Raw genomic sequence first — 21,717 nt, 5'->3', positions numbered from 1 at the left:
TATGATAAAGTTGTTTGGATTTATATGTTCGATGAATTATGAGTTTCCTATGATATAAGTGTTATGTATCCATGTACTTCGAGCATGAATTGTAGTTCGTTTAAGTCGAATATGTGATGCCTCAAATTTGTTGCTTGTTTCGATGTTTTATACTCTTATTTCTCTTATTATTGAGGGGTAGATTTGGGGTGTTACAATTGCTCCCAGTCCCGTGTCAGGTATCTCACGACACCGAGGAAGGAGATCGTGAGCATGGTCTAACTCAGCCTGATGAGCCTGCATAATCTCCTCATGGGCTGGTCTGGACGGATCTCCAGGTGCAGCGGGCAGCATGTACGGGTGTAACACCCTATAGTACCAGGTGATGTACCCCTCGACGCAGCTCCAGTCTCTCTCTGCTCTCTTCGCCCAAGCCTCCTCAGGAACCATGTGATTCTCCCAGTCTACAAAGACCTCATCTAACTGCCGACGAGTCATGGTGATATGAGCGAAGACTATTGGGTCGCGAGGTATCGTCTATGCGTATCCAAACTGACGCATAACGCGCTTTGGAAGAAATCGTACAAGGATGGTCGAGCTGGCGGTTAACCATCCATAATACAGTTCCATCTCATCAAAGGGAACCGTCTCCTGGTGCTCAACATAGTAGTTATAACGTATGTCCTCGACATCAATGCAACCAAGTCTGCGCCTGTAAGGTAACGGCTCCTAGTTCCCTCTACGGGGGCTGAATCTACTGGCACGCGACATGAGCTCAGTGTAGGTCGGCACCTCTCCCCAGCCAATAATGTCTAGAAAGTGTTGTAGTATCCAAGCCAGAAAAGAAACACGGTTATTTGAATTTACTATCACAAATATATAATAAGTAGAAGGGGATAAGATTGTTACCACTAAAAGAGTACAACTGTCTACCACCGTCATTGCCTTCCAGAGACATCCCTCTCCTAGTATGTAGTAACTGTATGCCAGTACAACCGCTCCCCAATTGTATTCATGGATACATGCTGTATCCGATAAGTACATCAGGTAGACAACGTCTGTGTACGACGAAATCGTGTCCACAAAGAGCTGAGTGTCTATCAAATATAGGAAGTAACATCTTAGCGCCCGCTCTCTGTGTACATCCGCCTCCACCTCATCGCCAGCAGCCTGATGTGCCGCAAGAAGCTCTACGTCATATAACCTCTACAAGGTGTGAAACCTCACATGCGTCCTGCGGGTGCTCTCTTCCTCCTCAAGTGCGTCATCCAGATCGCACCCCAGCTCAACAATCAACATCTCCATCAGTTCCTCCTTCGTCAGCCTACCGTGACTAAGGAGGATACCCCTGATAGGTAGATGTAGGAGGGATGCCACATAATCTAGAGTGATGGTAATCTCGCTGTAAGGAGGATGAAATGAGGAAGTCTCATAACGAATGCCATCTCTTTGCAAATGCCATCAACATCCCATTATGTATCATCGTGTAGCCCACCTGACAGAGGTCCCTCAGACCAGAAGCTGCTAGTACATCCTAGAACCACGACTCATCAGGCTGTGCAAGACCCGCAATCGACCAGCCATGGTTGTAGAACCTCCGTGGATCCTTATCCTAAAGTTTTTTAAAAAATAAACACAATTATTAATAAGAAAATTCAGAAACTGAAGAAAAAAAATAATTAACAAAAAAAAATACCTCTCCATCCCATATACGCCTAGCTGCATGATCGTCATACCCTGTCAAAAGGGATGCGTCTATAGGACCCCCAGGATACCAGATAGGCTCTGGCACCGGCTCATCCTCGTGTCCTGTCGGAAGTGGCACAACATATCCTATATCTCCCGTCACTAGCACTGGCACATAAATAGAAGTAGAAGAAGTGCCACGATGACGTCTGCGGGAGGGGGGGTGGCATCTGTGAGGAACCCTCAACATCATCCCCGGGCCTCCGTGAAGTAGTAGTAGACGGGGAAGATCCCTCAACTGGGATAGATGGAGAAGGTCCGACTGAAGTTGGTGTATCAACGGGAATAAGCGTAGAGAGCCCCTCAATTGGGACAAATGTAGAAGGCCCGACTGGAGCAGGTGTATCAGGTGGAACAACAGCTCCATCTGTCACCTGAGATACTACACCCGCCCGTTCAAGCCGCAGGGATGCGTCTTGTGCAGTCCTCTCGTGTATATCTCTATCCAGATCGTGAGTCATAATGTCTGCATTGTGATAACATATACTTAGCTACTATGTATCTATACATAAACAATGATTTATAAATAAACAAGAAATTAAAAAAAATTCTTTCTGTAGATGAATCTATGGAAGCACCTTAGTTTTAAAATGTATGGTGCTTCCGTAGATGCACCTACGGAAGCACCTTAGTTTCAAAATGTATGGTGCTTCCGTAGTTGCACCTACGGAATGTCCTAACATTCATCTCTTTCGTAGGTGCATCTACGAAATCTCCTGAAGTTCAAAAACACAACAATGGCGTATTTACACTGTTCGGTCACCCAAAAACCCCATTTTTTGCTTGATCGTCCAAAATAAACCACAAATAACACCTACATTGTCTCTAAACAATATCTCTAAACCTATCCAATCATTTTTACACCTAAATATCATATTCTAATTCGATTTCAAAATATTCTAAAATAAGTCAAAATGTCGAAAACTTACCGATTAAATAACGATTTGAACTTGATGGAATGTCTTGATACTTGATGTTGACAATGAAGGCCCGGCTGGAGCGGTTGTATCAATTGGAACAGGCGTAGAGAGCCCCTCAATTGGGACATATGTAGAAGGCCCAACTGGAGCGGGTGTATCAGGCTGAACATCAACTCCATTAGTCACCTGAGATACTACACACACCCGTTCACGCCGCACGAATGCGTGTTGTACAGTCCTTCCATGTATATCTCTATCCAGACCGTGAGTCATAATGTATGCATTGTGATAACATCTACTTAGCTACTATATATCTATACATAAAAAATGATTTATAAATAAACAAGAAATAAAAAAACTCTTTCTGTAGATGAATCTATGGAAGCACCTTAGTTTCAAAATGTATGGTGCTTCCGTAGATGCACCTACGAAAGCACCTTAGTTTTAAAATGTATGGTGCTTCAGTAGATGCACTAACATTCATCTCTTTCGTATGTTCATTTACGAAAGTTCCTGAAGCTCAGAAACACCAAAATGGCGTATCTGCACTGTTCAGTCACCCAAAAACCCATTTTTTGCTTGATCGGCCAAAATAAACCACAAACAGCACCTACATTGTCTCTAAACAATATATTTAATCCTATCCAATCATTTCTACACCTAAATATCATATTCTAATTCGATTTCAAAAGACTCTAAAATAAGTCAAAATGTTAAAAACTTACGATTTAAAAACGATTTGAACTTGATGGAATGTCTTGATACTTGATGTTGACAATCTCGACCGAGTGTTTGAGAGTTTGAGAGTGTTTGGGGTTTAGAGAGTGCATCTACGGAAGCACGAGGGCATTATATATATATATATATATATATATATATATATATATATATATATATATATATATATATATATATATATATATATATATAAAAAGCTTTTTTTTCTAATGTAATTTGCTAACTTGAAGTAATTACTATCTAATTTGTTTCCTTGTTCGACATTAAAATATTATTTGTGTTTATGTGCGTTTTTGTCTTGTCTTTTTTATATTTTGAGCAATTTTTTTATAAAACAAACAGGAAAGTCAACAAATTTGGAGCAATGTGTGACACACAAACATGTCATTTTTAGAAAATTTTACTTCTTACTTCTATAATTGACCATATATTCCCGCACCATTTTTTCCGACAAGACTTTTACGTTTGTGGAGGCATGGTATTTGTTGTTGTTTAGAGACGTGGACATGCTTAATTTTTACAATTGGGCATTGGCTGCTTTGATCACTCTTTACAGATATTTCGGTGATGCTTCGATGTTCAGTTGCAAGCAGCTTGGTGGATATCCTACTCTTCTTAAATTTATTGTATTTTAATTAATTGTATTTTAGTTCATGTATTTTAAATTATTGTATTTTAATTCATGTATTTTAATCGATGTATTTTTTATGTGTATAATAACATTATTAATTTTGTAACAATGCTGGATTCGCGAGTATTTTCCCACTGTTAGAAAGAGAGGAGAGAACTAGATTCCATCTGAGAATCACAGACTTCTTAGGGTGATGAGATGGTCGTACAAGCAAGGTGCACAAAAGGTGAATGAGCTGACACCCATACTGGACGCGTTGACATCTGATTTTGAATGGACATCCACATCTCTTCATTGCACTTTGAGTATCACGTTGTCCTTGCATTTCCCCCTTTATCACAATCAAATATCACTTTGTTACTTCTGTCTCACTTGCCTGTTTCGGTGTCTGAATGAGTGATAATAACGGTCACTCTATTGCCAATTCCACTCTCTTTAATCCATCTTATAATCTCTTATCGTGTAACGAATCTTTGAGTAGTTGTGAATGCACCAATGGTATCTATAAATGTCTCATTTATTTTGGCAAATTTTGAGCGGAATTTCCATACCTGAAAAAAGGGAAAAAACAAGAAATTAAAAAGCATTCCGTAACAGTTTAAAGAAGTGTTCCAGTTGACATAAATGCGTTCCAAAAGGCTTTAATAAAGTGTTCCGGTTTGTTTTGATCCATTTCATAGCACTTTATTAAAGTCTTCTGGACGCATTTATGTAAATCGAAAGTCTTTGTGAAAGAATTCCGATTAGTAATTTTTTCATACCGAATGACTTAAAAAAAGTGTTATGGAAAAAAGTGTTCTGGAAGACGTGCGTAGGGGTATAATTTCTGACTTTATTGATGAGTGGTAAAAAATAAAATGATTAAATGGTTAAAAACTGTAAAGGGTAACATTGGTATTTTTTGAAAAATGTAGGAATACAAAGCTAAACGTTGGGGTACGAATAAATTTTTCTCATTTCAGTGCAAACATGGTTGGCCCAAGCCAAGATTAAGCCCAAAGCAAATAAATGTTTTTGAGAATGACTTCTCTCACTCTAAAGGGTGGAGAGTCACCTATATGAAAATTCAAAAATACTCTAATTTTTTATGACGCATGTTACATACACTATATTTCTTTGTAAGTCACACTTCATTTTACTAAAATCTGATTCAAAATTAGAAATATACTCTCATAAAACTTAGAGATGAAATCATAAGGCACCCTAAATATAAAGAAAAAAAATTCAACAATAGCACTATTAAATATCTTTAGATTCTTAGAACAAGGTATACTTCCTGATTAAATTACCCTTAATCTGTAAAATAAAAGGTTAGACATAGTGTCAACAGAATATGATGAATTTTCTTTGTGATGCTATTTAATTTTATTTTATTAGAAGGAAGGCCTAAATCTAAGCTATTTAATTTTCTTTTAATTGGGTTGTTTATCAACCTTTACAGTTCTTGAATTTGGAACAATTGGATGCATTTTGCTACTCTAACGATGCTTGGATAACTTAAGTTGTTTGCTCTAATTTTTATTTATAAGCAAAAATATTTAATTTTTTCTTAAATATATATCACCTAATCAACCATTGTGAAAGACATTATATTTCACAATGGACGATATTTATTCATATATAAGTAAATTACTATAAAAAATAGATGTTTACAATAATAATTTATATATTTATATTGAATATATATTTAATAAAAAATATTATCAATGTAATAGTTTGAATTAAAAGAAATAATAAACTTCATAAATAAATAATAAAGTTCATATACTAATTTATTTTAAAAAATAAACTTATTATCTTACATGCATAAATAATAAAATTCAAAATTGAACTATAACAATTAGATCAATCATGATAAGCAAAATAATAAAAATAGAAATAAATAAGGATAAAAAATGAATGATATATTAAATTAAAATTAACAAATACGATAAAATTAAAAGAACTTCAAAATCATTACCAAACAAAAAATATAATCAATAATTAATAAAAATCAATAAATTTAAAATAACATAACATATTATAATATTAACTAATAAAAAGAAATGAAAAAATTATTTTATGACATTCATCTTCTAATTCTCCATCTTCTATAATTCTACTTCTCTAAGAAAAATTAAAAAATAAAACACATTTCCTAATACTTCAAAATTTGTATCTATGAAAATAATTTATAATTAATAAACATCATTAAAATTTTATCTTTCAATCCTCCTTTTTCCATAATCTAACTTCTTTAGCAAACTTTTTATACAAAAAAATACATTTCATGATGATCCAAATAATAGGTGAATTTTATTAAAACAATATATTATATATTCCACTCCTTTCCTTATGCCTTGGCATTTCTCAATTGATCCAAATATATTTTTATAATTATTATTTATTTTATTTTAGTTATTAATCAAATAATAGGTGAATTTATTTTGTAGCGAGTTTTGGAAAGAAATTTTAGAAATAAGTTATAGGATTATGTTTATGTTATTCTATTATATTTTCTTTTAATTAATTAATTACTTAATTTTATTTTTTAAAATAAATTTTAAATTTAGAAAAGTGACAGTGGGTTTTAAAATTATAACACGTGTTTATGTGTTAAGGTGTTAATAATTAGTATTTTTTATTTAATTATTAATAATTTTTAATTTTGGTTAATAGTTAGTGGGTAAAAGGATTTTATTATTATTAATTTTAATTTTAATTTATTATTATTATTATTTATTTTATTTTAATTATTAATTAAATAATAGCTGAGTTTATTTTGGAGAGAGTTTTTGGGATAAATTTTAGGAAGAAGTTATAGAATTATTATTTAATATATACGATGAAATAATAAAAATCAAGCTTATGAGTCCAATCCTTAATTCCAAAAAAAAAAAAAAATTCATATCCACTTATTCACTAACCTAGATATAACTAGGTTTTACATCTGTAATCTTCTTCACGTCTCCATCTAAACCAATTTTCATGTCTCCTAAACCCCTTCTACAACTACTCAATTGTGCAAATAAAAATAAAAATCAGAGTTCAAAAGCAATGGTATGTGCCGAATCATTTATTATTTTTTACTTTTTTTTCTTTCTTTCAATTGTAATGAATTAAATTGAATTGAGTATTTTTTCTTCTGTGAAGAACTCTAGAAGATGTGATACTGATAATGCATTAGGGTTTCTAAAGGCTGTAAAAGTTGCATTTCAATATAACATGAAAATCTATAATCAATTTATAAAAATCCTAAGAGATTTCAGTGCTATGAGAATCCAGAAGAACTCTCTTCATATAAGTGGTTTCAAAGCAAAAATCAAGAGCTTGTTTAAAGGGCATACATATTTAATTTCTGAATTCAACAAATTCATGCCGAAGGAACATAGAATCACACTTCCACGTGAGACCTCTGGTTAGTACTACTAATTTAGATTTTGATTTATAAACATGTCATTGAGATAGATTTTACTAATTTCCAAAACAAATGTGAATTTTGGTGCTTTTTACCTCATATTTTTTATTTGATTGCTATTTCTTTTATTTTTCTAATAAATTTTTTACTACTTATATGGCATGGACCAAAAAGAACTAAATAATTTTTTATAAAAATTTATTTATTTTTGTTACTTTTTTATTTTATTTTATTCTAATTGTGATATAGGAAAAAGAGGGAAATTATGTGAACTTCCTGCTCGGTGTTATTTCCGAAAAACTTGATTTTGAAGATCTTTTTCAATTTTCCGGTGTCTGCAAGAATTGGAGGACATTCCATAAATCAAATTTTTTATCATCTCAAGAACCATTTCTTGTTGAGATTTCAGGTCATCCTCGTAGGGGACGACCATATTGCTTTATTACCCTACCCAATAAGAAAGTTTATAACTTGAAGAAGACGATGAGGAAGGCGATGAGTTACTCTAATTTCACCACCCGCCCTATGTATGTCGCCTATTCTAGCGGATATTTTATTATTCTAAAGGATGATTCTACATTTCTTTTAATCAATCCACTTAAAAGGATAAAGAAGGTAATATATACATCATCACCCTTTGAACTTGATTACACTATGGATCAATACCATGCCTTGCTTGCTTTTGAAAAATGCTCCGAGGAATTTGTCTTGTTGGTTTTGTGCAAAAAGTATGGCAATTTGCATGTCTATCAATCGCGAAATAATGGTTGGGTAAATTATATCCGAAATAGAAAGCGAAAGGTATACTAACATTGTGGTTTTGAATAACATAATATATCTTATAACTAACAAAGGCAAGATAGGTATACTCAACTTGAATTCTTCAATTATTAAGTTTCTAAAATTGAAGAATACTCCCAACATACTCTTTTCAAACTGTAACTTGGTTAACTGTGACGAGCACCTTTTAGTGGTTGCATTAAATCTTGATAGAGATGATTGTCTAGTTTACAAAATAGACTTGTCAACAATGAGTTATGTTGAATTGAAAACTTTGGGTGACATTGCATTATTTTATGTTTCGTGGAAAAGCTGTAAATCATTGAGCAACCCAAATAGATGGGGGTATGAGAGCAACTCTGTGTATGAAGTTGGATTTCCTCCTAGATATTATATGGTCTATAATTGGGAATCATGTGATATAAAATTTCTTGAGCTGCCAAAGCCTGAATCATTGAAGAGTACTTATGATTGGTGTTGTAATGTAAAATATGAAGTAGATTATTCTCTAGTTGAGTAACTTTATAATTTATGTGCTAAAAATTTGTATTGGTTTTTTTTAATGCAGGCATTATTAATTTGTTTACTGTTTTTATATAAAATTAGTATTATAAAATCAAATAGATTGATTTAGTAACATGTAATTTGGTATATATTACTATTATCAAATCAAATAGATTGGTTTATTAACATGTCTTTTGGTTTATATATATATATATATATATATATATATATATATATATATATATATATATATATATATATATATATATATACACTAGTAAGAGATCCGTGCTCCCGCACGGGTAATTGAATTATGATATTGTTTAAATAACTTAAAAAATATATAGTAATTTAGAATTTTCAAATAATAATTATGACATGAAAAAACAAAATAATTGTTAATGTGATAATTCATGTCATAACAATTAGATTGTATCAAATATAAATGGAAAATTTTAAATATAAATGCAAAATTTGAGGTCATTTACTTTTTTTTAAATTGAACAGTAATCATATAGATTTAATTATATTAAATAATCATACACAATGAAGAAAAAATAAAATTGTGAGATGGAGGAAAATTAATATTTAAAAATAAAGATTTAGTCTCTTAAATTAAAATAATGATTGATTAAACTAAAATAAATATTTTCTTGTTAGTGACTCGTGAGATAAATAAATTTTCAATGTTATTAAATTAAAAAATACATTATAAAAATTATTTAAATACAAATAAATTTGAAATGAATTATACAATTATTAAATAATTATACAAAGAAAAAAATAGACCCATAAGACAGAAAGAAAATAAAATATGTATTTTATTGATAGTGACCCGTAAAGTACAGCCTAATAACATGTAAATATATTTAATATTGTATAAAATATATTTAGATACACATGTAAATTTAAAATAAGCTATTTAATTATAAAATGTAAAATTATCGCAAAATTAAATTGTATTAATTGAATAAGACAAAAAATATTAATCATCAATATTAATTTTTACGCATATTTTCTTGTCTGGATCTAACTGGTTATGTCCCGTGCATCCATACGGATACAACTATTTATATTAGATAATCAATATTATGTAAAATGTATATATGCAAGTATAATATAAAAAATATATAAAAATTAAATGAAAAAATATATAAAAATTAAATGCATCACCATGATATATTGAAAATCTATTAGAATTAATTTTAATAAAAATGATGTAGTCGTGGATAATTTGTCTCAAAACATAATAAGGATACAATAAGTTAAAGTGAAAATAAAGTCAAAAATATTGACGTATATTTAAATTTAAAATAAAATTATACATATTATTAAATGAATTGCTTTAGGATAAAAATTAATAATCTCATCTTCAACAACTTGTTTTACGATATAGCATATAAAAAAATACTTTATAATATATTGTCAATGAATATACTTTATAATATATTGCCAATGAATATTTTATACCGTCAATTTTACACAACTTGTGTTGGAATTAAATACTATGAATATTTTTTAATGTTAAAAAATAATTAAATCAATAGCCAGTAGCATTAGTAGTTCCATAAAATAATTCTTCAAACTGATTTCAACTATCACCACACCTGCACATTATATGTTAAAATATTTGTTGATGTTAATATATCAATGTGTTCAACATCTTCTTCTAGCCTCTCTTCAAAAAGTGGAGTCGCGCCACCAGACAATTGATCAAGAAGCGTATTAAGCACCTGTGTCCACACACAATTTTCACCTCAATGAGAGAAAATTAATAAGGTGTTGATTACATACAAAGTAACAAAAATTAATCAGTTGAAGAATAGCATACATACTTGAGCTTGGTAGCCAAGATTTCTCGTAACAACAACATCACACATGACAATGAGAGAAAATCCCAAAGAACCATGAAAGAATGAATGAGCAACACCATGAGAGATAGCAACAGAAGTGGTGAGAGAAGAACACACTGCAGAGCGAGTAGAAACCGTTCCTTGAGAAGCAAATATGTGCCTCTCCTTAAAGAAATTCAAGAAAACTTTGCTTGATTGTTTTGTTTCATCTGCATAGATTAAGATGTTGTGAGAATAAAACTTCAATAACATCAAAACATCATGACTCATCAAGTTAATATATCAATGTGTTCTCTCTCTAAAAAAACAAATAGTCACACATTGTTGATTTAATATTCACTTTCAGTAGTGCTAATGAAAAGAGGTTGATACTTACAAATAATCAACTCTTCTAAGTCAAATTTCAAAGTTTAACAAAATTTCACATATCTGTAAAAGAGGTTGATACTATAAAAGCACGCAGGTTAATCTTTAAAAAAAAGAGACTAACCACTGAAGCGTAGAAAAATCAAAAGCACTGTGCCTGAGTAGTTTCCCGACGGTAACGTTCCCAGCTCTTTGTAATTAAACCACATCAAACAATAGCAATAACTGTGAATCAACTGCAAATTGCATCAATATCGATTTGCAACTTGCCAACCTGCCAAAGAATCATTTGGTTGCAATTTGGAGTTTGCATAACAGTTCCCAAAAAACTTGCTGGATCTGATCAGACCATGTACATCTTCCAAAAGAATAGCCTAAACTTGCATCAAAAGATGTCCACAACACGATTTCAAGCATACATACCTGCCTATTACATCAAAATAACCTTAATCTTACAAATGAAAACTCAATTATGATACTTAAAAAATAAGCATTAAATAATGAAAGGAGGCAAAGATGGGAAATATGAAGTAAAGAACAGATCAGATTGCATACCATAGGCGCTAAGAATAAAGCAGCATCTGCAATTCTTGATAAGCTATAGAAAGTTATAAAACTATAGAAAGTTAAGAAATCTAATAAGCTAACATAAAATGAGTCCATTTAATATATAATGTCAACAAACACAAAAATGGAATATCCATACTATGCAAGAGAGGTTGACAATTGAGTCCATTTAATATCTAAATGACAGTTTTTAACAGGTTAAGGCATTGTCCATGAGATACTACAATTTAGTATCGCGAATTAACCAAATTGTAAATTAGTCCCTTAATTAAATAACATCAACCAGTTTTTTCATGCATACAAAAATACATAGAACATAAGTATATGTGTTTAAACAAAATACACACTTAAGAAACAACTAAAAGATATATTGTTTCGAAACTGTTTTTGTTATGCATACAGAAATACATAGAACAGAAGTTAGAAAACCAAGAGAATCCGACATAAGCCATAAAATATTACAAAAAGAGAGGTTACTAAAAGACAAGTTAGTGAAAATACACAGCTTACAAACAGAATAGCTATGAATCAGAAAAGCTAAAAATCGCAGACCATTCTAAAAGCGAAGCAAAGACCTTCAGACTTGAGAGTTTCATTGATGAAAACCCGCGGAAAAAGTCATTTAAATATGACAACAATGTTTAAATATGACAGAGTACTAACATGTTGAAATGTCATCCATGTGGTCATATATAAGAAAAAGCAAAACCAGGTCAGTAGCAGAATAAACACATCCGGATGTATGGATAAAATAAACAGAAGTGTAAAAGCTGATTGGATGCGTGTGATTCAAATCGTCTTGCTTAGTGTCTTGAAATTTGGATAGAAACCTACATGTTAAATGTATTAGTTGAATTTAAACTGAACTGATTTTATAAAGGCAAGACAATGCATAATAGGGAAAAACAAAGACATGTAGATCTTTTATCAAACACTTTCAATGCATAAAAAGATAAAATAATACATACTGATAAGCATATGAACCATTGAAAAAATGAAAAAACTAAAACTTTGAAACAGATACAAACCTTGAAACTACAAAAACCTTGAAACCATTTAATTATTTCTTACAATGAAGATGAAAGATTCTCTATGCCTGTTCCAGTTTTCTCCTCTCTAATATAAATCTTGTCAAAAACTAAGAAGTGAAGAACCAACTTCTCAAAATCCTCTCTTTTAGATGTTACACACAACAATACATAAAATTCATATCATATGCTCCAAAACCTTACTAATCATCCAGTAGAAAATGTTAACAACAAAAAGTACATCGAAGAAGGAGAAATTGCAAGAAAAACCTTTCCTTTTTCCATTTCGAGTTGTGATGGTCGGAGAAGGCGAAACAGAGGTGGACGACGAAGTTTCTCGAAATAAAAATCTATCTGGTTCATTAAGAAGGCCGTGAGACAAAGAGTATGAATATGCCTTTGATTTTTCCATTGGGGTGGTGGTGGTCATAGATTGGATGGAGAAATGGACGAAAATATTAGGGTTTGAGTGGGAAAGAGAGAAGAAAGAAAACGGGAGAGATGGAGAAGTATAGAACAGAAAAAGTGAGGTAAGAGAGTATGAGAGAGAGGGAGACTTGCAGAGATGTTTTTATATCTCACCAATGGGCATGGTACACTTGGCATGAATTGGGACATCCATAGTACTTATTTATCTAGTTACTGAAACATCCTTTTTATTAGGAGAAAATGAGGTATGTATAGTATGTTGATCAAAGGGCTATATGGGTAATTTGTAATGAAAAATTGATATAATTAGAAGGTTACGGAATTGTCCTTATTGTAGTGTAAAAATATTTTGGTGAAAGGGAAAATTAGGTACATTGGTCAATTCTTTTGTAATGGGTAGATAGTAGATAGTAGATATATATATATATATATATATCAATGTTGTCAAGATCACGATCCAGATCGTAGAATTGCACGATCTTGCGATCTCAATCACCTCCACCGATTTGGATCACAAGCAAGAACGTGATGAAGCGGAAATCACGGCGAAATCATAAATTTTGAAGAAAAAAAATCTCGTAAATCTATAAAATAGGGCTTTTTTACACGGGTCAAGTGCAACCCGATTTAACCCGCTTGTTATAAATACATACTTTTAGTAGCCCTAAATCCTAAATTCATTTTGCACTGATATTCTCTGCGACGGCGTTTTCGAATCTTGATACCGAGAAGAAGAAGAAGAAGAAAGAAGTAAGCTAAAGCTTTTGCTCTGTTTTCGTTTTCGTTCCTTGTTCCTTGATTCTATAAGTGCTCTGTTTTTCCATTTTGGTTTTTGTGCTTTCTTTTGTAACTTTGTTTATATTGCTTTAATGCTCTGTAACACTTTTGTACTTCCCACGTGATCAATGACAATTCTCAATATTTTTTTATTGCTCTGTTAACACTTTTCCAAAAGCATGTGATGGCAGTGATGTGAGTATGTGAGTGACAATTTCTGTAGTGGGTGAGTCAAAAAATATCTCGGACTGTAACTCCATCGTCGCAAGTTCGGTACTGGGACACATAACTGTTATCATCCAACAATCTCAACATTTGTTACATCTCACTTCTATCTCTCCTAATCGCCTTGTTAGTCCAATACCGAATGTTGTACACTTGCCTTGTATTTGATACATTGTCGGGTTCCTTCTGTTTCAATGTGGCAAGTATATTTTTTCAGTTGGACAAGATTCAAGGTCATGTCACTAATACATGTCTTCTCTTCCGATTTGAACCGACATACACTAGGATGACTTTGTAACTTTAAACATAATTCATGGTTATGCAAACCACAAATAACACTAAATTTCCACTTCTTGCTAGCCAACAGATAACCACGAATTTTAAAAGGACACTCACATTTTCTACAACTTGTGTCATCTCTTTTAAACTTTCGTAGAAGAGTACGATATTTCCCGCTTCTTGCACACAACATTGTTACAAAAATGTTTCTTCTTTCCGAACCATTATCCTAGCTTCCTATTACCACACCAAAAATAAGTCTAGTTGTAGTCCTAGGAATCCATGTGAGCATGCCATCACGATCATCAAATTGTTGCTTGTTATTTAAGTCACCGCCGACATCTACCATCTTTATGACAACCCCTTGAACATTCGGGGAAACATCGTATGTAGAAACTAATTCTTTGGAGATATTATCAGGGTGAACCATACCTATTTGTAAACAAAAAAAACAACACAATTACAAAACTGCTGCAAAAAAATATCATAGACATGTTCCGGAGATGTACATACGGAACGTGTTCATCCTCAACACGTTTCGGAGCTGTACCTACGGAATAAAGGTTACGTTTTTAACAAAAAAATCATGATTAATGTGAGAAATGTAATGGACAAAGTTGAATCTTTATCTGAAATTTAGTATTTCTTGCTTCCTTTGATTTGTTGCACCAAAAAATTGAAGCTTTAGAGTGAAAAATGATATTGATGATGTATGGTTTTTTAGGTTGGTGATGGTGAGTGTTGAAGAAGAAAAACAACAATGGGGAGTCATCATGCTGGTTCAGAGTATAGCAGAACGTTTTGGAGCTATATCTACGGAACATTCTGGTGCTAAGATATTTCGTAGATATAGCTCTGGAAAATCCCCTGAACTGAATTAATTTGAAGTTTTTTCCAATGTTTACCAATTTAAAATACTTTTGTAGATGTAGCTCTAGAAAAAATCAAATTTTGGCAAAAAATGGTGCCTAAGAGTATCAAGAGGTGTATCAAGATGTAGCTCCGTAATCAGGGGGCATTAATGAAATTGCGCTAGGTGCCTACGAGTATCAAGAAGTGGATTAAAAAACCATCTAATAAATTATAATACTGAAATCATAAATATATATGTTTTAGTGAAATTATGAAACAACTCGTTTGTGTGTAGCCCGACGGTTTAGCCATTGCACAAGGAGCTTGGTGTTACCGGTTCAAAACTCAAATGCTTCCAAATTTTCAGTTATTAAGTTTTTACTAGAACACGCCATTATTCTGCTCTCTAAATCTATCTGTTCAGTAAATAAAAATGGAGGCAAAATCATCATTTTAAAAAGGCAAACTTAGTTAATTATACCTTTGCGCGAAGTAATTACATAAGTTTACTATGAATTCCTCATATAATTTTTGTGACAATTTTATTTTAACCCTTATAATTTTATTTATTTTAACCCTTATAATTTAATTTACTTTATTTTAGTGTAAATTTTAGACTATTTTTTTTGAATCAAGTAAATATTATTAATTCAAAAAACCGATTACAAACAAATGGTGATCATGAAGATCCAACCATCCAAAAGACAAAAAAACCTATAACATCAGCTTTGCAAGATGGCTTCTATATTTCCTATACTGACATCCCCTATACACAATGATGTCTTTAATACTATCCTCTATCCCATGTGTAATATCTATTTTCTCAAAACAAACTCTATTTCTTAAAGACCACATACTATAAACTATCTCTGCAATAGCAATTTTTAAAAGGGCAATTCGCCATCCTTTCTTTCGAGCAATTTCAGTAAGCCAGACCAATTCATCCTCCCACTTCTGGGGCATATGCTGTATCTCCAGCCACTCAAGTATGTTTTTCCAGATAGGTAGAGTTACTTGGCATTGGAAAAAGACATGATCCATGTCTTCTGCACTCTGTTTGCATAGACAGCACCTCATATCATGTGTTTGTAGCAGATTCAGTCTTGCTAATCGCACCTTTGTTGCCAACCATTTGTGGCATGCCAACCATAAGCAACACACAGCACGGGGACGAGCTTTGTTGTCTCTAATAATGTTTCTCCAGGATACTCGACTTCCATCATCTATAAGGGCCTTATAAAATACATTCAGATTAAACTTTTGTTGTTGGAGAGCTTTATCCTACTGTTGTTGCAGTGTGGGAATGATCAATCTTTGGCTCAAAATACTTTTAGCAATCCAACTATTGTGACTCTTCACCACATAATTCATGACATCAGATTTCTGGAAATAGTAACTATGCATCCACTTTATCCATAGATTTTCAGCCATTCTACATAAATTCCACAAACATTTGAGCATAAGGACCCGGTTCCACACTTGTATATTAAGGATCTGCATACCTCCTTGAGCATAAGGTTTGCAAACAGTGCTCCATGCCACTGGACTCTTTTTACTATTATCAGTACCTGTCCAAATGAAGCTTCTACAAATCCTATCAATCTTGGCAAGGACCATTTTTGGGATGGGGAAACAACTCATCCAGTATTGAGCAATAGCAGAAATAGTACTTTTTACCAGTTGAATCCTACCAGCATAGGATAAGAGCTTAGCCGACCAATCATGAATTCTAGCCAGGATTTTATCAATCAAAGGTAGATAGTGGTGTATAGTCAGTCTCTTGCAGGTGAGTGGGACTCCAAGATACTTCACAGGGAACATACCTTCTTTATATCCAGTTATCTCATAGAGCTTTCTTTGCATAGCATCCTCAATTCCTCCACAGAACATTGTACTTTTTGAAGGGTTAGCAATAAGGCCTGTTGATTTTGTGAATTTGCTAAAAGCCTGCTGCATAAGCTCAACAGAATTCTGGTCACCTCTGCAGAAAAGTAATACATCATCAGCAAAGATAAGATTAGTCAAGTTCAACTTGGCACACATGGGGTGGTGACTGAAATTAGGATTGTGTTGCATTTTCTGCATGAACCTGTGCATATATTCCATTATGAGAACAAACAAGAGGGGAGAGATTGGGTCACCCTGTCTAATCCCTCTCTTGGCTTGCATAAAGTCAGTCAGACAACCATTCACATTGAACCTATATGACACTATGGTCATACTAGCCATAATCCATTCTACAAACCTCTTAGGTATACCAACCTCCTTCAAAATGGCTTCCATGGCTATCCAATTTACCATATCATATGCTTTTTGAAGATCAATTTGCATCATAACCCTAGGAGGTCCTCCTTTCCTGCTATACCCTTTCAGAATTTCAAATGCCAGCAAAATGTGATTGTGTATATTCTGCCCTGGGACAAAGGCAGCTTGGCATTTACTAACTATACTAGGCAGAACCCTTCCCAATCTACCAGTTAGAATCCTGGATATAATTTTGTAGAAAGTGGTGCAACCAGCTATGGGTCTATAGTCCTTTATACCTTTAGGGCATTCACCTTTAGGCACTAATGTTATAAAAGCTTTGTAGATTTGCCCTGTAGAGAAGTATTCCTTAACAGCAGCTATGATATCATGTTTAATTAAATGCCAACAGACCTTAAAAAACTTGGAACCATAGCCATCCATACTTGGAGACTTCAGATCACCTATGCCAATTAATGCATTATGAATCTCCTCCTCAGTTACATGCTTGATTAGGGACTCTCTCTGCAGCATGTCCAGTTGAGGCCTCAATGTCAATATGTTGCAATGCATTGTCATCCTTGCCCATAAGATTTCCATAAAACTCAAGTATCTCCTGCTCCAAAGCTTCCTGAGATTGAATCAAAGTACCATCAGTTTTTGCCAGCCCTACCATATTCTTAGCCTTATGCTTAGCTTTGATAGATGCATGAAAAAAAGAATTGTTCCCATCACCTAATCTAATCCAATCTATTTTTGATCTCTGCTACAGAATGCTCTCCTCAAGCTCATTCAGCCTAATCACCTCCTCAGTGCACTTTTTAACCTTCTCAATTATGTTTACATCCATTCTAGCATGACTGAGCTCATTTTGTGCTTGTGTCAGGTCCTCTTTAGCTTTACACAGGTCCTGCTTAAGGTGAGATAAAGGATGGTTGAACCTTCTCAGAACAGTTTGAAGTCTTTTGAGTTTGATCCAAAGAGTCCTCATGGGACTGCCTAACAGATTCTGATTCCAGCTTCCTACAACAACATCTTCAAATCCAGGCATATCCACCAGACAATTGGACTGAATTGTCTCATAGGCTTACTCTCCCCCACAGTGTTATCCACATACAGCATAGCATGATCTGATACACTAGGAGACATAATGGTGAGGTGTGCATCCATATACTTTTGAAACCACTCAACATTACCCAGCAGTCTATCAATTCTGGAGTAGATTGGCCCAATGGTGTGTTTATTGAACCATGTGAAGTAGTCCCCAGAACTATCCATCTCACTCAATCCAGTACTCATAATCATATCTTGCATATCTACAAATTCCCTCTCAAAGACAATGTTACCCCCAATACGATCTTGGGCTTTTGCAACATTATTAAAGTCACCTATCACACACCAAGGTCCCACAGTGTTTCTATGTATTTGCTCAATGTCTTTCCATAAAGTTTTCCTCTTATCCAACTCATTATGGGCATAGATAGCTGTAAGCCAATACTGAAAAACATCATTACAGTCTGTTACCCTGCAGTGAACAAACTGACCGGTGCTGCTCATCTTGTGTACACTCACTTTGCTATTGTTCCACCCCACCCATATCCTACCATTCTCATGATCACCATAGTTGTCAACATAATGGTCAGTTATGTGCATTTTATCCTTGATCCTATTTGCCTTATTCCTCTTCACTCTAGTTTCAAGTAAGATCATAATAGTAGACTTTAAAGCAAGGAGACAGGAGCTAATCTCCTTTATTTTGCCTATTATTTAGCCCCCTAATGTTCCAGGCTACAATCATCCCCCAGAGCTTGTGGCTACTAGGAGATCATTCAAAATCTCTAGAGCCCCAAAGCCATTCACACTTTCAATATCAGATGGAGAATCAAACTGAACAACAGTCTTACCTTTGTTATTCTTCACCACTGTCCAAGGCTCAGCAGGTGCTCCAATAACTCCCTGCTCAGGTGCCTCATCACCCTTTATTGGAATCTGCTCCTTGTGTTCTTCTTGGGGTTTCTTCTTAGGCTGCCACTTCTGGACCTGGCGGGGTTGGCAATGGTGACCCAATTTTTGACACTTCTCACAAAAGGAAGGCTTCCATTCATACATAACTTCTTGAGTTAGCATTCTCCCATCAACATCTTTAATAGAAATCTCTGGAATAAGAGGTTGTGTAATATCCACTTCAACCAGAATTCGGGCATACGACACACGCAGCTTACTAGCTGTGCACTCATCAGTTACCAAAGGAGTTCCCAGTGCACTGCCAATTTTATTCAGACTTCTCACTCCCCACAAATGCAATGGTAATTGAGGTAGTTTGATCCAAATAGGAATTGTGCGCATCAAATCTCTCTTCAAGTTAAAATCCTGGTGCCATTCCTTCAAAATCATAGGCATGTTTTTGATAGTATATGGTCCTTTCATCATCACAACTTCCCGTTCTTCAGATGACTTGAATCGAGCAAGGAAGTAACCCTCCTCATTGTAGTACAAATCAGGCGTCTGCACAAAATTCCACATCTTCATCATGTAATTCTTAATCGCATTCATGCTCAGATTCTCCCCCATCACATATAGGATCAAGGCATTTTCCTAGAATTGGATTTCAGTCACGATGTCATCTCGCTCGATCTCAATCTCAAATTTTCCATCAACAACTTTGGGTGCCACATACTCCATGGAGATCCCCTTCGCAGGATTTCGATTATCACTAATCACATCCACCCAGAGTTTGCGACCAGCATTTGCATCCTTTCCATCCTCTTTCACAATTAGGGTTTCTGCAGCATATTTTCCATCTGCAGCTTTCTCATGGTCCTTCGCAACTGATTTCATTTTTTCATTCGTTCGCGTCACCTTCGTCTGTATCACAGTCACCACCTTCGGTTGAGTCTCCGACAGGGGGTGGCTCGGCGGTGACGGTGGTACCGTAGATCTCGGTCGCCCTCGTCCCCGTTTCGCCATCAGAGGAAAAAGGGTATTATTATTTATATATTATAATTAAATATTTAAAAATTTGTCAAACCATTAACTCATTTATTATCAAACTTTTATGACAAAATTAAATTCATTATCACTTGAGCTTTAATTTTTTTTAATCATAGAAATAAATTTCTTACCAATCAGGTAAACCTGCGTATAAGGGTCAATACATGGTTTACGCCCACTCCTACATTTTCTAGCCATATGACTTGTTTTTCCATAATCAAGGCAAGAAAAAACGCTACTTTCATTTCTTTGAGATGATGGATGTTGCCAAGAAATTGGAGCAATTAAGGCACTTAAAAGATTCTTATTTTTAATTTTGTTAATTATATTTTGATTTTGAATTCTTTAACGATTTGCAGATGACTACTTATTTGCATTGAAATTCTTTTTATTGTTAAAAACAACCAAAACTTCATATTTTTTATATTGTCCCCGAGATTCTTCTTCATTTTAGAGACAGGTAAAACGTCAATTATTTATTAAAGATTTATTTATTCGTTTGTCCTGAATCTCTAAAAATTTGGGACCGATCCTATCTTTAACCTTCTTTAGATTTGTTGAGTGAAAAAAATTATATTATTCTATTCAACAAAAGGTGACATCATAGCAAACGCATCCATACTTTTTCACAATTTTTGATCAATTTAACGAAACACGCCAAAAACATTTAATGAACTTTAAAGGTATTGCAACATGTCTTTATTTTTTTGGTAAACGCTACCAACAACATACCAAACGCTTCCAACAATATCATTGGTACATTTTGGAATAACAACAATGTTTTTGAAATTGCAATGGTTGTGGATTTAATTCTTAAAAACAATTGTTTAACTTCTAAAATTTTGGGAAATTACAATTACCCTACATTGATCTCCCTTGAATTCTAATGACATTGTTCTCCCTTGAATTCTAATGATAAGATAGCGACATCCCCTCTTATTTATAACTACGATAAAAAAAAATAGATATAGATGATTTATATTTACCATTTTTTATCTGTCGTTAATTTTTTTTTGTTAGTATATGTATACTTAAGAGAGATTAGTACATATTTTAAAATTAAAGAGTGTCGATTTCTTTTTAAGAAATCTTAATAGAGGTGAGTGTAATTTTCATTAAAATATTATATTATAATCCAACTAAATTTTTTTATTATAGTTTCTCAAAGTTTAACTTACTATAATATTTTTAGATGGAATAATAATAATAATAATAATAATAATAATAATAATAATAATAATAATAATAATAATAATAATAATAATAATAATAATAATAATAATAATAATAATAATAATAATAATAATAATAATAATAATAATAATAATAATAATAATAATAATAATAATGCATTATGGTCTATATAAAGAAATCCTTCACCACATACTTGGAATCATTCACCCTCCATTGT

The 21,717-nt window shown here is 33.2% G+C and overlaps 2 protein-coding genes across 4 annotated transcripts; one reads left to right on the top strand and one right to left on the bottom strand.

Annotated features, from left to right (window-relative positions):
- The first annotated feature begins 8,065 nt into the window (after positions 1 to 8,065).
- On the top strand, positions 8,066 to 8,711 carry LOC131604106 (uncharacterized). Its single transcript, XM_058876595.1, has 2 exons — positions 8,066 to 8,212; positions 8,322 to 8,711. Exons 1-2 carry the CDS (start codon positions 8,066 to 8,068, stop codon positions 8,709 to 8,711), a joined length of 537 nt encoding a protein of 178 aa, XP_058732578.1.
- A 1,406-nt stretch (positions 8,712 to 10,117) lies between these two features.
- On the bottom strand, positions 10,118 to 13,059 carry LOC131601242 (uncharacterized). Of its 3 annotated transcripts, none has more exons than XM_058873015.1 (4): positions 11,470 to 13,059; positions 11,039 to 11,341; positions 10,531 to 10,757; positions 10,118 to 10,428 (listed from the first exon to the last, which is right to left on the bottom strand). In XM_058873015.1, the coding sequence occupies exons 2-4, from the start codon at positions 11,121 to 11,123 to the stop codon at positions 10,294 to 10,296; spliced, it is 447 nt and encodes a 148-aa protein (XP_058728998.1). In that variant the 5' UTR covers positions 11,124 to 11,341; positions 11,470 to 13,059; the 3' UTR covers positions 10,118 to 10,293. The 3 variants fall into 3 exon arrangements, with proteins under 3 accessions (XP_058728998.1, XP_058728999.1, XP_058728997.1); XM_058873016.1 differs by having other exon boundaries at positions 11,039 to 12,311; positions 12,510 to 13,059; XM_058873014.1 differs by having other exon boundaries at positions 11,039 to 13,059.
- Between the last annotated feature and the right edge of the window lie 8,658 nt (positions 13,060 to 21,717).

The sequence above is a fragment of the Vicia villosa genome, linkage group LG5 (assembly GCF_029867415.1).
Source record: "Vicia villosa cultivar HV-30 ecotype Madison, WI linkage group LG5, Vvil1.0, whole genome shotgun sequence".
NCBI lineage: Eukaryota > Viridiplantae > Streptophyta > Magnoliopsida > Fabales > Fabaceae > Vicia > Vicia villosa.
This window is presented reverse-complemented; position numbering and strand designations above follow the sequence as displayed.

Coding starts and splice junctions, on each gene's coding strand:
- LOC131604106 (XM_058876595.1), top strand. CDS start 8,066: ATGGATCAATACCATGCCTTGCTTGCTTTTGAAAAATGCTCCGAGGAA. Junction 8,213..8,321: donor TCCGAAATAGAAAGCGAAAG/GTATACTAACAT, acceptor CTAAAATTGAAG/AATACTCCCAACATACTCTT.
- LOC131601242 (XM_058873014.1), bottom strand. CDS start 11,123: ATGTGGTTTAATTACAAAGAGCTGGGAACGTTACCGTCGGGAAACTAC. Junction 10,758..11,038: donor GATTTTTCTACGCTTCAGTG/GTTAGTCTCTTT, acceptor TAATCTATGCAG/ATGAAACAAAACAATCAAGC. Junction 10,429..10,530: donor ATCTTGGCTACCAAGCTCAA/GTATGTATGCTA, acceptor GTGTGGACACAG/GTGCTTAATACGCTTCTTGA.